Raw genomic sequence first — 13,217 nt, 5'->3', positions numbered from 1 at the left:
GTTATAGACCCTGAAGATTCCCCATTCCCCTCCACTCACGCTAGCCTGTCTATGAAGCTACAAACTCCATGAACATGTGAAGTCCATGGTTGTGTGTGACCTGTCGTGCTCCTGCACTCTCTGTATGTGTTGCATCTCACCTTATTATGTAATGTGTTGTTTTGTTGTGTTTTGTTTTATTTTGTTTTAACTAAGCTAAAAAATAAAAAAAAATGATGTCCTTTTTGAAATTATTCTCCCAACCATAAGTTATATCTGGCTGCATAGTCTTTCTAGAGTCTCTGCTCTGTGGCTTTCCCCCTCAGCACTGACGCACCCAGTGAAAACAAAGCAAGCTCAAGGCTATGCAGCCCTACAGTTATAGGCTGGGAGCGCCCAAACCTTGGGTATAAATACCCAACGCTGAATCTATATTTAGTATGAGTTCCCCTTTGAAGAGAGGCCCAGTTTTGTCAGAGGAGATGGGTTCACTGTGTAATTCCTGTATAGCTCCTAGCCACAGCCTCTCTCTCTGTATTTTTCATATTTGGGGTGAGCTGTTATAATTCCAGTGCCAGTCCATCCTTCCATAGAAGAGGCTCATTTACAATATTGATGGCTGGTCTTGTGTGGAGGGACTTAGGATGATTGAACAATCACGTCAGCTCACCATTTATTGGTAAAAGTCAAGCGTCGCCCAGAGGTGCGATTAGGAAACCCAATTACTTTCAGACTATACTTACACTGTGGTGTCGCCTGCCTTGGGCTTACAGTTGTTTCTTTTATTACTTCCATTCTTTATTAATCTTATTCTGACATCTCTTCTATCTCCTCCTCATGCCTGATATTTTCTCTCCTGTCCCAGTATTTTTACCATGCCCATTTTGGAAGTGGCTTTGTTTTTCTTGCTGGAAATAGATTTATAATAGCAATATAATCCAAATTTTCTGGACTTGAAACATATTATACAGCATTTGCCATCTGGCTTCAATGAAAATCAATAGAAATGTACCTCACTGCTTCTGTAACTTTCTTTTGATGACAGTGATCTGCTTTATACTGTGCCTGAGTCAAGTCAGTTTATTAAATTACATTATAGTGCATGATGTTACATTGCACAAGATGCAGTATTGGCAGCTTTTTTGTGGCACTGGGAAAAGTGATTACAGGCCTTTGGCAGGGAAGGCTAACCAACAGATGACAGATACAAATGTGTTCAACAGAGTTTCCCAAAGATGGTTTTCACTAGTCTGTGTGGCTGGTGACGTCAGCTTGAAATATTTTCTGGATTGAGATGTAAGGTGTTTACTGGTAGAGGCACTTCAGCCTGCCACGAATGGATTTATGTATGCAAATGTTGCACAGTATGTCTCCTTACTTCCCTTCTATATGCACCAGAGAGGAGGCATCTCAATTTCTTTGTCTTTTGTGATAATAAACTAAATATCTTTTTATCTTGGACTGTTAGCTAAACAGGGCAGGTGATTTAAAGATTTCACCTTAAGATTTAGGAAGATGTATACTTTCTTTGCTCCTGTTAGGTAAAATGTTCTACCCATTGAGGTACAGTACCTCAAGTCTTTTAATTGTAGGGGTTGAAATGTCAGCAGATATAGTTAAATTAAGGCTCTTGCCTTTGTGGAAGTTGTAACAATATAGTGATACATGTACCAGTGAGTAAAGAGTTTCAAGGAGCTAGAAACAAATTATGTTTTCAGTAAAAAAACAAAAAACAAAAAAAAAAACAGATGTTTTTCCCCCAATATTTAATTCACTTAGAAACTGCCAGTAGATAAGACAAAAGGCAGTTCTAAATGTAGCTGTTAATACGCTTCAGAATGAAAGGTTCTGGTACCTTAAAATGTGTGATAATCTAACCCTAGCAAGAGGAATATATGTATACTGTGTATACCTCAACTTAAAAACTGATTTTGGCTTGAAGTCAAATTTAAAAAAAAAAAAAAAAAAAAAAAAAAAAAAAAGGTTTCTTCCACAGTGACCAAATCGTATAAAAGCCAGTATTGACCTGGCTGGCAGATTTATAAAGATGGATGGGACAGAGGAGAATCTAGTGTTGGAGGGATATGAGTGGAAATGGATGGGGTTAGCGGCGCTCTGGTGTAATAAAAGAAATGAAAGTAGTAATAGACTCTCAGTGAGTTCCATTAGGGACACACTGACACTACCCAAACCATTCATTATGATGATGCTGTGAAGTGAGATATTTCATTGTGGAACCCAAAGCCTGGTGTGAAAGGGGACACTGAGGGATGGGTGGAGTACAAAGGTCTGCCTCAGCCTCGTTTACTGCCGTTCTCTCCTGTTTCTATGGAGATTTGAGGCTTTTCAGCCAATCAATCAATGGAAGCATGCTTTTCATCAGGAAACCTTGAGCTTTTCTATGTAAGCACTGACAGACAAGAGCCCATTAAAATGTTGTGTTTGAAATTGTGTACGACTTACCAAAGGGTATGTTGAAACTGAGTCCAAATGGATTTGTAATCCAAGTAACATGTTTGGACTAAATTGAGTTTCTTTAGAAAACACATTTGTTACATGGCAAAAGCAGCTACTGTGATTTGTAATGCTACCCCACTTGTATATTAGTTTTTGATTGATTTTCTTTTACAATCTAATTTTCAATGACTGTATCTCTCAAATACATCCTCTCCCTTTGTAGGTGGAAAGGGAGGAAAGAAGAAGAAGACCAAGGCTGGCTCCAAACCCACCAAAGCCAATGGGTCCAACTGGGCCAATGTTCCCCTGCCCCCTCCCCCTGTTCACCCTCTCCCTGGCACTGAGATGGACCATTATCCCAATGAACACCATGAGGGAGGAGGGTATGTCTACTTGGGATGTAAACAAATACGGATGTGAACAGACATTAGTCAAAAACAACATGCACACATTTGCAGTAATATTTAAGTTTGATCGAAGATGCATAGGTTTTATTTTTATCTCATGATCAGATATCAAAGCCTGACACTTTGGACAACTTGAAATAAGACAGGAAACTGACAAGCTGAAGTTAGGGACTGTCTCAAAGGTGCACGCAAAAAGCATTTCAGGTTTTCTAGTGTTTTGCTTCCTGGAGCAAACAAGACAGTGCTTGCCAACATGAGCAACACTATACTTCACAGTGTGTAATAACAGGGTTCAGCTCTGTTTTCTCTGCAGCTAATTACTGTACTACTGTACATCTGGAGAAAAGTGAAGGATCGATGTGTGTATAATCTCTACACAAAGCCAGATACACACTCATCCACAGCTACACAGGCTCTCGCAGAAAAACTCATATACAGATGGCTGCAGATCAAACTATCTGCTGATCCTGACTTCAGTGTATATGGGGATGACTTCCAGTGGGCTAGGTGAACACAGAGAATAATTATGCCCAGGAAGAATATTCTTTATAAGGCCAGACATATTTTGATGCAATACCAGTCAGTTCTTTAATTTACTTATACTATACGACTATACTGTAGGTACAAAGTAGCAGAGGCTTATTTAAGTGTTTGTGTGTGTGTGTGTGTGTGTGTGTGTGTGTCTCTTTGGTCCAGCAGGTACTATGTCGTGTTACTCCCATTTCCAATCTGGGAGAGTCATCTGCTTTAATAGGCTATCTAGCAAATGAAGAGTCTTGTGCACTGTAAATCTGAGGCTGCTCTTAATGGCAGCAGATTAAAACAGTTATGTCCTATGGAGTGTGCACTGACAAATTTCTTTAATGAACATTTTCTTTATGGCTAGTATTATTTCAGCATGTATAAGCACAGCTATGAGGACGTGAAGCCTGACTACCTCTGTAATTCCACTCAGGACTATCATATAACAAATTCTTGCAAAAGTTGGACAAGGTCACAAAGCTCTGTTAACAAATAGGAATTTCTCTTAGAACATTTATATTACTATGTTATCTGCTATTTTCTTCCCCATTCAATAACCTCTTTACATTTGCAGACATTGTTAATATCTCACACCTTATTGTGTGTGTCCATATATTTTCCATTTTCCTCTCTTAATAAGCATGGCTTTTAAACCAATGAGCTGTGTTAAATATATGTGGTGCATTCATCATTTTTGTTTGTGGTGACTCACATATTTCCAAAATAGATGATCAGACCAGAGTTGGAACAACAACTGAAGTCATTTAGTCTACTGACAGAAGATTCATCAGGACCAAGGACAAAATGATTAGAGAAAATAATCAGTAGATTAATCAATAACAAAGATAATTGATCAGACTAAAGGTTGCACACACAATTTCACACATTGTGAGACCATGCGCACAGTAAACATCTCCTCTTACATCAGGTATGAGAGTGATGGTTGGGGCCCCCCCATGCCCGTGCAGACCTATCTACACCAGGGCATGGAAGATGAGTTAGAAGAAGAGGAGGAGAGGGTTCCTACCCCGCCCATCCGAGGAGTTGCCTCTTCCCCAGCAGCTGTGTCCTTTGGGCAGCAGTCCACCGCCACCCTCACCCCTTCTCCTCGGGATGAGATGCAGCCCATGCTCCAGGCCCATTTGGATGAGCTGACAAGAGTATACCAACTGGACATGGCAAAGCAGACATGGTAAATTCTATCTATCTATCTATCTATCTATCTATCTATCTATCTATCTATCTATCTATCTATCTATCTGTGGTAGAAGATATATTTGTTATAGTTGATAATATATGCATTGTTGTCATCTTAAAATGCTTACTGTACATTCTGTACTGCACGTATTGCTGCATGGATTTATTTTGGTCCTGCAGTATTCTTCATGTCAACTGTGTGTGCAGTGGAGATAAACCCATTTATCATTCCATTTTAATGGGCCCATGCTACCACTTAGGCGGCTACTGTATTTTGCTCGCTCTAAGAGAAACAATTCCTTACCCAGTTGTTTACTCCTCCCACACCTACGAGTATACAGCACATTCCATTGTTGTTGTGCTCATGCAAGTCAGATGAAGGCCATGTTTCATTCTGTCGGCAACGCCGAGAGAATGAGAGACTGGCATTCATTCATAATAGTGGTGGGGGGGTGGGGGGCTTGTCAGAAAGGAGATGTCATGTTACCCAGTAATGACTATGTTGGTTAGAGAGCATCCCTGACAACACCAGAGGGCCAGTAATTACAACCAATTCCCACTGCAAACCGCGTCAAAGACATTGCGCTCCTCAAACAAACGCGGCTGTCAGCAGAGCAGGCTGCCACTGAGGTGACAGCCATGTGTCGACAGGCCTGGAGAGCGTGCCTTTGTACCATCTACAGCAGCAATTAGCAGGTCATTGTGTTAGAATGCAAGCAGCACCGTAGAATTAGTGGAATTGTCCAGATTTATTCAGTGCTTCACAAATGAAAGTTGTCTCTAAAATTAGCTCTACATTTCCATACATCCTTATTTTTGTGCCATCTTGTGGCATAGTACCCACTGAACATTTCCTGTAATCTCCATATTCAGTACCCCTCCACATTCCTTGATGTGTACTGTATGTGCATACCAGTGGGATAATATGCTGTCTCTTTCTCTTCCCAGGCACATGCAGGGAGGCTCTCTTCCTCCACAGGCTCCAGCTCCTCCAGTGGGCTACGTGTCGAGCACAATGGTTTCTGACCAGGAGACTGACCTGCCTGATGAGGAGGAGGAGGAAGAGGAGGAGGAGGAGGATGAGGGCTATGGAGCCAGGCATCCCCGCGGTATTGAGCACACACCAGGGTCTAGCATGGACAACCTGGACAGCTCTTTAACAGGTGAGGTGGTTGGATTCTGAATTGTGGTTATTGGGGCTCTTCTCTGTTAATGATCATATTTGTCCACCGTATTGTTATTATTTGTCCTTATTATATTAAGAGGACAATTCTGGAAAACATACCAGCTTTTTTGTGTAATACATGTATATATTTGCACAGTGAAATAGTATTATTATTACTGCTTAATCAATGTTACACATTTTTGATCAAATACATATGAATTTCTCTTCTAATCTAATCACCATGACAGCATAAAATGTAGCCAAGTTCTATTATTGTTACATTTTATTTATACAGTAAATGGCTAGTTGTTCATTACATGCTCTTCATGTGCCTGCTATGCGTTCATTTTCATGCAAACATGCTTACTGAGTGTCCCTCAATCAAATTTTTAAGCACTTTTGGTAGACTCTGGGGAATTATAATTATCATTTCCAAAAAAAGAGATAAGAAAGTCCATGAATTTTAAACAGGATAGTGAGAGGGAAATTAAGAGGAGGGAGAGCCAAGGCAAGCAGGGGAGAGTGACTGTGATTTAACTCGCACACAGCGCTGCAGCCAGCGCCACCCATATCTTCCCGAGGAGATTTGAAATAAATTTCACGTGCGGCATATTCCATTCCAGACTAGAGGCACCATTTCCATTTTTACAACTCACTGAAAACTTTTACAGCCGTCTGTCAGGGGGACATATGAAGGGCATGACATTGCAGCAGCAGAGCTGGGTTCTGGACTGCTGCTCTCATACTGACCAGGCTACACTATGCATGTGTAAAGTAGAGGGTAACACTGGAGGGGTATTTATGAAAAATGTGAGCTTTTTGGCTACCGTTTACTATAGGGGCAGTTTGTGATACAAAATGCTGGTGTAGCGTAACCCTGTGACACTGTGTATCTATCGGGTCCAAAAAAGTCTGTGAATACTAAAATATAAAATTAATACTGGGAAATTTATGAGAGGAAAGAAACAGGGAGCGAGGAAAAAATATACTGTATCTGAAGGTAGAGGAGCTGAGCCAGTTGCAAGCGAGAGCATGAGAATAAGAGGGTTGACAGTACAGCTTGTTGGTCTACCCTGTCAGTGGCAGCCCTAAAGAGTAGTTTTCCATGGGATGATGGAACAGTGGTTTTGGTAGCGCTGACACATACTACTGCTGATGTATTTAGAGGAATATAAAGCAGCAACTGGGCCCTAATCTACTGCATCTCTCCTCCACTGTATTACACTGAAGACAGCACTATTTCTTCTTATCTCTCTGCAAGTCTGCCTCACACCCCATCGTTTGACAACACAGACACGATCCCAGCTCCAGGGTTAGCGGGGAGGAAGAGAGGGAGGATGGTGGGGTGGGGAGTGCAGGGTGGTGGGGCGCTGAGATTTATTGCGGCCACCATTTTGAGGCTATACAAATAGGGGAGGGTAGGAGTGAGATTCCTGTTGAGTCTTGCGTGATAGATTTGTCATTGTTTTAATAGTATGGAAATAGGTCTGTTTTCATAATGTTACACCAAAGGCCAGTAAATCAAACATTTTCACTGATGCTCCAGAAAAAAAACAGCTTTGTCCTCTGGGGCCATTTTTCATCAACAGATTCTCTGCGCAGGCTTTCCAATGCATTATTCTATGCTCGGAGATAATACAGCATATTTTTTTAGCAGATTAATGTAAATCCTGATGTTGTGGTGGTTACTGTAGAGCTATGTCTTGCTTGAGTCAGAGAGAACACATAGGTATTACCTGGCTTTGTGTGTAGGTGGTATAGGTCATGTAAAGCTGAGAAGTGGTAGCAGTGAGGCTGTTACGCCTACAATGAGTTGAAAGCTGGGCTGTTCTGGGCGATTACTCTCCCATAAAGCTTTGCCAGGTTTGTGAGGAGCAGGGTCACGTCTCCTGACGGCAGGTAGAGACGCCTGCTCGTCAGGGGGAATGATTTTCCTGCTTAACGACATGCAGATTAGGGTTTCCGTCAGTATAAATCAGTTTTAGTGGCAGGAGGGACCTAGGCTGGGTTTTACTGCCCCCCCCCCAACCATCTCCCATTTACTGGCCTTGCTTTATCAGTGCGTGGAGCACAGGAGGTGTCAGCCTGTGGTTTTTAGAGAACATGGTCCGGCCCATTGCTCTGGTTCAAGACATGATAAAATAACAGACTCGTAGTGCAACCCACCGTCTGGAGCTACAGAAAAAAAAATTACATTTCTAGGGCAAAAAGAAAACTAGATTGAATTTTTATCAAATTATGATACAATGATCACAGTTTGATTGGACTGCTATTTCTGAGAATAGAAGTGCTCCAGAGGTTCAGTGGTAGAAAGTGGCAGTTAGTACGACTGAAAAGTCATTCTGTGATGTGATTTGCTGAGGCAGTGTTCCTTCGCTGAGCCGGAGGAGTTGGAAGCTTCAGTGCTTTGGCTGGCACTGCCTATACTTCATTATCTTCTCTATTCTTTGTGGGAGGATTGGACCCAGTGGAATTGCTGTCTTTCTTTCTTAGAGAAAAACTCTTAGAAAAGAATTTCAAAGAAAATAGCCAGGCAAGATGGAGGGCTCGAAGTAGTTACTGCCTTGGGTTTCAGTCAGCGCAGTAAAAATGGGTTGTGTGAGGGGGTTCTCTACCTTATGCAAGCCTATATTTTATAGAAGTTTCCAATAATCTGAGAGAATTTTACTGCATTAAGAGTGAAAATCTGTTGCAACTTCAGCTGTTGAAGGTGTAATTCCCTGAAGTCACATCCAGTAACCACCTCTTTGAGACATATGGTTAAAGTTGAAGAGACTCACAGATGGGGAAGTTGGAAAACTCTTTGAAGGGGATTTCCCAGTGTATTTGAATAAATAAACTACCGAGCTACCGAGTTTTATACTGAATGTGAAAGGTTTAATTTTGTATTGCGTAGAGAGGTACCATCTGAGCAACCACACTCTGCAGCTGATTTATGTCCGGGTTATGTTCATTTGAATCTCTGAACTCTGCCAGTACTCATCCAGGATTACGCCACCTTTTATATCATACTGACCTTTTAATAAATCCTGCTGCTAACTTTTTGTCCCCATCGCTCTCTCTCAACAACCTTTACCCTCACACCTCCCCGGCTCCTTGTTACACCAGCCTGTTCAATCACATCACTCTTGTGTTCTGTGTGAGGGAGAGATAGTGTGTGAGCAGAGCACTTGGGTTCGTGCCACTTCAGCAAAGTCTGCCAAACCGGTCCCACTGAAAGCTGTCACATTAGCCGACTGTTCTCTGTGTTTTTGCCTGCCAAAGTGCCATATTTTTATTGGCAGACTGGTACTTTTATATTTGAAGTGCTGGCCTAGCTTTTTTATGTGAAGAAAAGAAATGAAAGCTTAAAGAAATACGTACAGTAGCACATATATATAAACCAATAGTCAAAGGTTGTAGGAAATGTACACATCTCCCTTATGTGTGTGCTTTCAGTCCCATCAAGTACCTGATTCTTCCATTTTTTATCATCTTCAAAATAGCATGCGAGCAGCTATATGTGAGATAAATTTATTTTTTTAAAAATTAAAATTCTGTCACCTTTTAGACAGAGGTGGCTGTGCATTTTTTAAATAGGGATAATAAAAAAAAACCTGTGTGTGCATACCACCAGGTGTTTGATTCAATACACTGTTTTGTGAGATGCTTCATCTGTGTCACCTGAGGCAGTTCTGTAGCTAACTCTGCTCCGCACAGGTGCGCTCATTGTTCTTTATCAAAAGAAGAGCAAAATCAGTTGATGCCAGTCCTGCTGTTCCACTGTGTACATTCTTGTGTGTGTTTGTATGCACCTCTGTGTGTGTGTGTGTGTGTGTGTGTGTATGGGGTATATGTTCTGCATGTGTTTGTAATAGATGAAAGAGGGCAGGCCAGAACAGAATGACTATACAAAACCACTCACCTGCAAGAACAGAAATGCCCTGCAGCAAATACAAAATAAAGCGTGGGAGATTAATATTACCCCTTTTTTATAAGATCACTCAATACATTCGTCCACCTAAATGTAGAATCATAGCACAGATGTTCAGTGTGGCAGATTATGTATCCGTAAAGGTTATGACCACTGAGCTGAAAAGTATGAACATGATGTGGTTGAATACAAGTGCTTATACACAATACACAAATACAAAAAACACACTTACACACACATTTGCTGAAACCTGTGGTGTTCCATAGGGTCCATGGTGAATGGGTGGGGCTCAGCCTCGGAGGACGACCGTAATTTCTCCAGCCATAGGTCCAGTTTGGGCAGTTCATCTGATGGTTCCATCTTTACCCACTGCAGCTTTGCCCAGGCCCTGGTGGCCGCTGCAGACAAGGCAGGCTACCGCCTGGAGGGCACTAGCCTCAGCAAGAGAGGTTGGTGTGTGGAGACCAGCTACCCACTGCTGGACTGGAACTTCTAACAGTGGCAGATGATTTGTTCTTTTCTGCTCTAATTGTTCCTCCTGTCATCCATTGGCTGGTGTTTCCCCCATAATGTTGGCTTGTGATTTCCTCTCCCTCTGCTGCTTGTGGACGCTGTGCCCAGGTTGTGCATGGGACCTGTTGTATATGGCTAGACTGTGGGTGTCCCCCTATCCTTTACTTTAACTCAGCCCCTGTATAACTCATCTGGCTTGGTCTCTGGCTTTCTTGGGTAATAACTGGATGAAATGTTTTACTTGCTACCTTTTATAGGCTTCTACCAGAGTGCTTTCTCTTCTAATGACAACTTTTACCTTTGTTTTCTAATAGGTTTTTGGATCTTGATTCATAACCTCTATCTTTCTTGATGACAGCCTCAGTTCCACTGCCTAGGTGTTGGCTCCTTAATGTCTTTATTAACCAGCTGGTCTGTGGTCTTTTATCCCTCTTGCAGGTAAAGGCTTGTCCCACAGGCCCCGGCCCAGCAGTCCGTTCTCAACAGATGGCAGCACAGTCGGCACACACAGCTTGGGCCACCAGAGGGCCACCAGGCCCACACGCAAACCCCGAAGCCAGGGCACAGCACCCCACCGGAGAGATGCTGGTGCAGACGGTGAGGCAGCAACTGAAAAACATTTTAAATAGCTTGTGTAGAGAGTTCTTTAACACATCTGTTGTTTGTTTTTTTAAACAAGAATGGGTTATATCAATATGTAATATAATATGAGATGGTATCTGTGTCTAGACGTGATTAGATTAGTGTTTATAACACCACAGTTTACAAGTAATTTTCTGTGTTAATTTGATTTACTGTGGGTTTCACTCGACACAGACCTACCTCCTCCTCCTGAGCCTCCTCCCTGTCAGGGGCAGGGCCGTATCCAGGGGGCCCGCAGCATAAGCAGCATGGTGCCCCCCACAGATAGGAAGGCTTCTTCTCTGGAGCGTCCACCTATGGCAGGACCCCTGTCTGGGCCAGATGACGTGAAGAGCTCCATCGACAGACAGACACGTACTTCTCTGGAACATCATCGCCAGGCTCAAGACAGGCTGGGCTCCATGGACCGGGCTGATGATGGGCGCAGGGGACACAAAACAGGTACATCTGAAACAACACTAAAGTCTGTAGACATGCAAATAGAATACTGTAAAGCTGTAAGTGTTATACATCTAATGTTCATTAACACACTTATGTTAGCATGAGAGCTAACATGTTCACAGCTGTAATATTTTCATGTTTAGCACACTATATCAGAATGTCAGTGTTAGCATGTTAGCATTCTGTTTTAGCATCAAGCTGAAAGACAGTTGTGGCTGATGGTAATTTGCTCATGAGATGTACAGTACATTTTCATGAACTAGTGCTGAATAACTGGAAATTTTGACCTGCTTGTGGTGGAGGATGATTAGTTGGAGGGTTACCAGACTTACTCAGATTTATTTGTAGACAATTATTCCAGTGGTTGCCAAGATAGTTTAATCTGTATCAGATATTGAACTGAGGATGCATGGAGGACTGAAGACTGACATCAGAGTCCAGGGAGGAGTTCATGGAAGCAGACATATCTTGTTAGGGCTGTGCACCCTAGACATTTCATAAGCACTTACCCTATTTATTTCTTAAACTGAAGAGCCAAAAAAAAAAAAAGAATGTGTAATATGTACCAGTTTTGCATCACCTCCCAACCGAGCAAAATCAATAAAATAATTTTGCTTACTTACAACTAATCAGTACTAAGGAAATAAAACATCTAGAATCAAGATAATTGCCACTTTGATTTCAGTATCAGAGTAGAATTTTTTTTGTTCCTCACTCAACGGATTTATTTTAATAAAGAGATAGTTCATTGCATACTAGCAAGCAAACAAGGACACTGGAGTTTTCCTGCTGCTGTGCCTTGGCAGTGGGGGATTTTTCTCTGAGTTCTTGTGCTGAAGCTAGCTTCCATGCTGCGTTGAGACTGGGCTCCCATGAACAGATTGCACTGTCTGCCACTTGCTCTGGTTTCCAGAATGCCCCCCTCAGTCCTCCCTCAGCCTCCCCAATGCCCCTGTAACTGTTGCCAATATTGGTTTGCTCCGCTCCAAGTAAGGCAGGAGGCCCCAGCAACTGAAAAGCACTCTAATCGCTTCAGCTTTCGTTTTTCACACAAACAGCAGCCACTCTACGCCCCATCTGTGTGTGCCTGTGTCCATGTGTATATGCATGCATGCATGTAACCATTAGAGATCTCCATGCTGTGCGCTGTGTCCTTTTTTGTGCCAGGACTTTCTCAGACAGTTAATCTGAGACTCTGAGACAAAGACAGGTGCCTAAATCAGCATTTTTTACAAAAAACCCCATAGGTGAATTCCCATATGTGTCAGATTGCTGACTGATTCACAGTAGAATCCACTGAGGTCGGGGCAAGCTCTATTACAGTCATTAGCAGAACAGTGGGGAACAGTTTGATGAGATTTCACGCAACGACAAAGACTGCTGAGGGTCAATGTTATGCTGCCCTGCAGCAGGGGGTGCCACGGCAGCCAGGGGTCCCTCTGTTATTGTATTTACCCCCTCATAAGGCTGGTAGCTGCAGAGCCATGTGTGAGCCTGAGAGTCCTCTCTGTGGCACGCCCTGGCAGTGCCTGTTGGCACCGCCATTCTGCAGATGTCAGGAGGAGAGGGGTTTGCAAAGTGCTCTTTGTCTCCATGCATCAGATGTTAGACGTGTGTTCACTGCAACAATAAAAGTCATATGTTGTGTCTACTTTTCAAACTCAAAGTGTGCCTCTGGGTCACTCTGCATGTGTTTTCAGAGGATGGGTGCCTGCCATACAGTAAACCATCGTTCCCCTCCCCCGGTGGACACAGCTCCTCTGGCACAGCCTCCTCCAAGGGCTCAACAGGGCCACGTAAGACCGAAGGTCCACGACAGCCACAACAGTGGACCGCCACAGAGCATGCTGAATTCCTGGGGACCAACGGACAGGGACAGTTCTCGGGGGAGTTATGTGAGTAATTACTTATTTTGATGTTGTGTTTTTGGAGATACAATGTATGTATAGTGAAAAAGACATGCTTTGTAGTCCAACCAGTC

At 42.7% G+C, this 13,217-nt stretch overlaps 1 protein-coding gene across 1 annotated transcript in view; it reads left to right on the top strand.

Moving 5' to 3' along the window:
- Nucleotides 1-13,217, top strand: part of LOC108876044 (roundabout homolog 2-like) — a 257,671-nt gene that overhangs the window by 241,563 nt on the left and 2,891 nt on the right. The window contains 7 exon segments of the mRNA XM_018665320.2: nucleotides 2,660-2,819; nucleotides 4,294-4,557; nucleotides 5,511-5,725; nucleotides 9,907-10,089; nucleotides 10,592-10,750; nucleotides 10,970-11,236; nucleotides 12,937-13,131. Of these exon segments, the coding sequence (XP_018520836.1) occupies nucleotides 2,660-2,819; nucleotides 4,294-4,557; nucleotides 5,511-5,725; nucleotides 9,907-10,089; nucleotides 10,592-10,750; nucleotides 10,970-11,236; nucleotides 12,937-13,131 (1,443 nt within the window).

Source organism: Lates calcarifer, linkage group LG21 (assembly GCF_001640805.2).
Source record: "Lates calcarifer isolate ASB-BC8 linkage group LG21, TLL_Latcal_v3, whole genome shotgun sequence".
NCBI lineage: Eukaryota > Metazoa > Chordata > Actinopteri > Centropomidae > Lates > Lates calcarifer.
The sequence above is the reverse complement of the archived record's forward strand: the minus strand, read 5'-3'. Positions and strand labels throughout refer to the sequence as shown.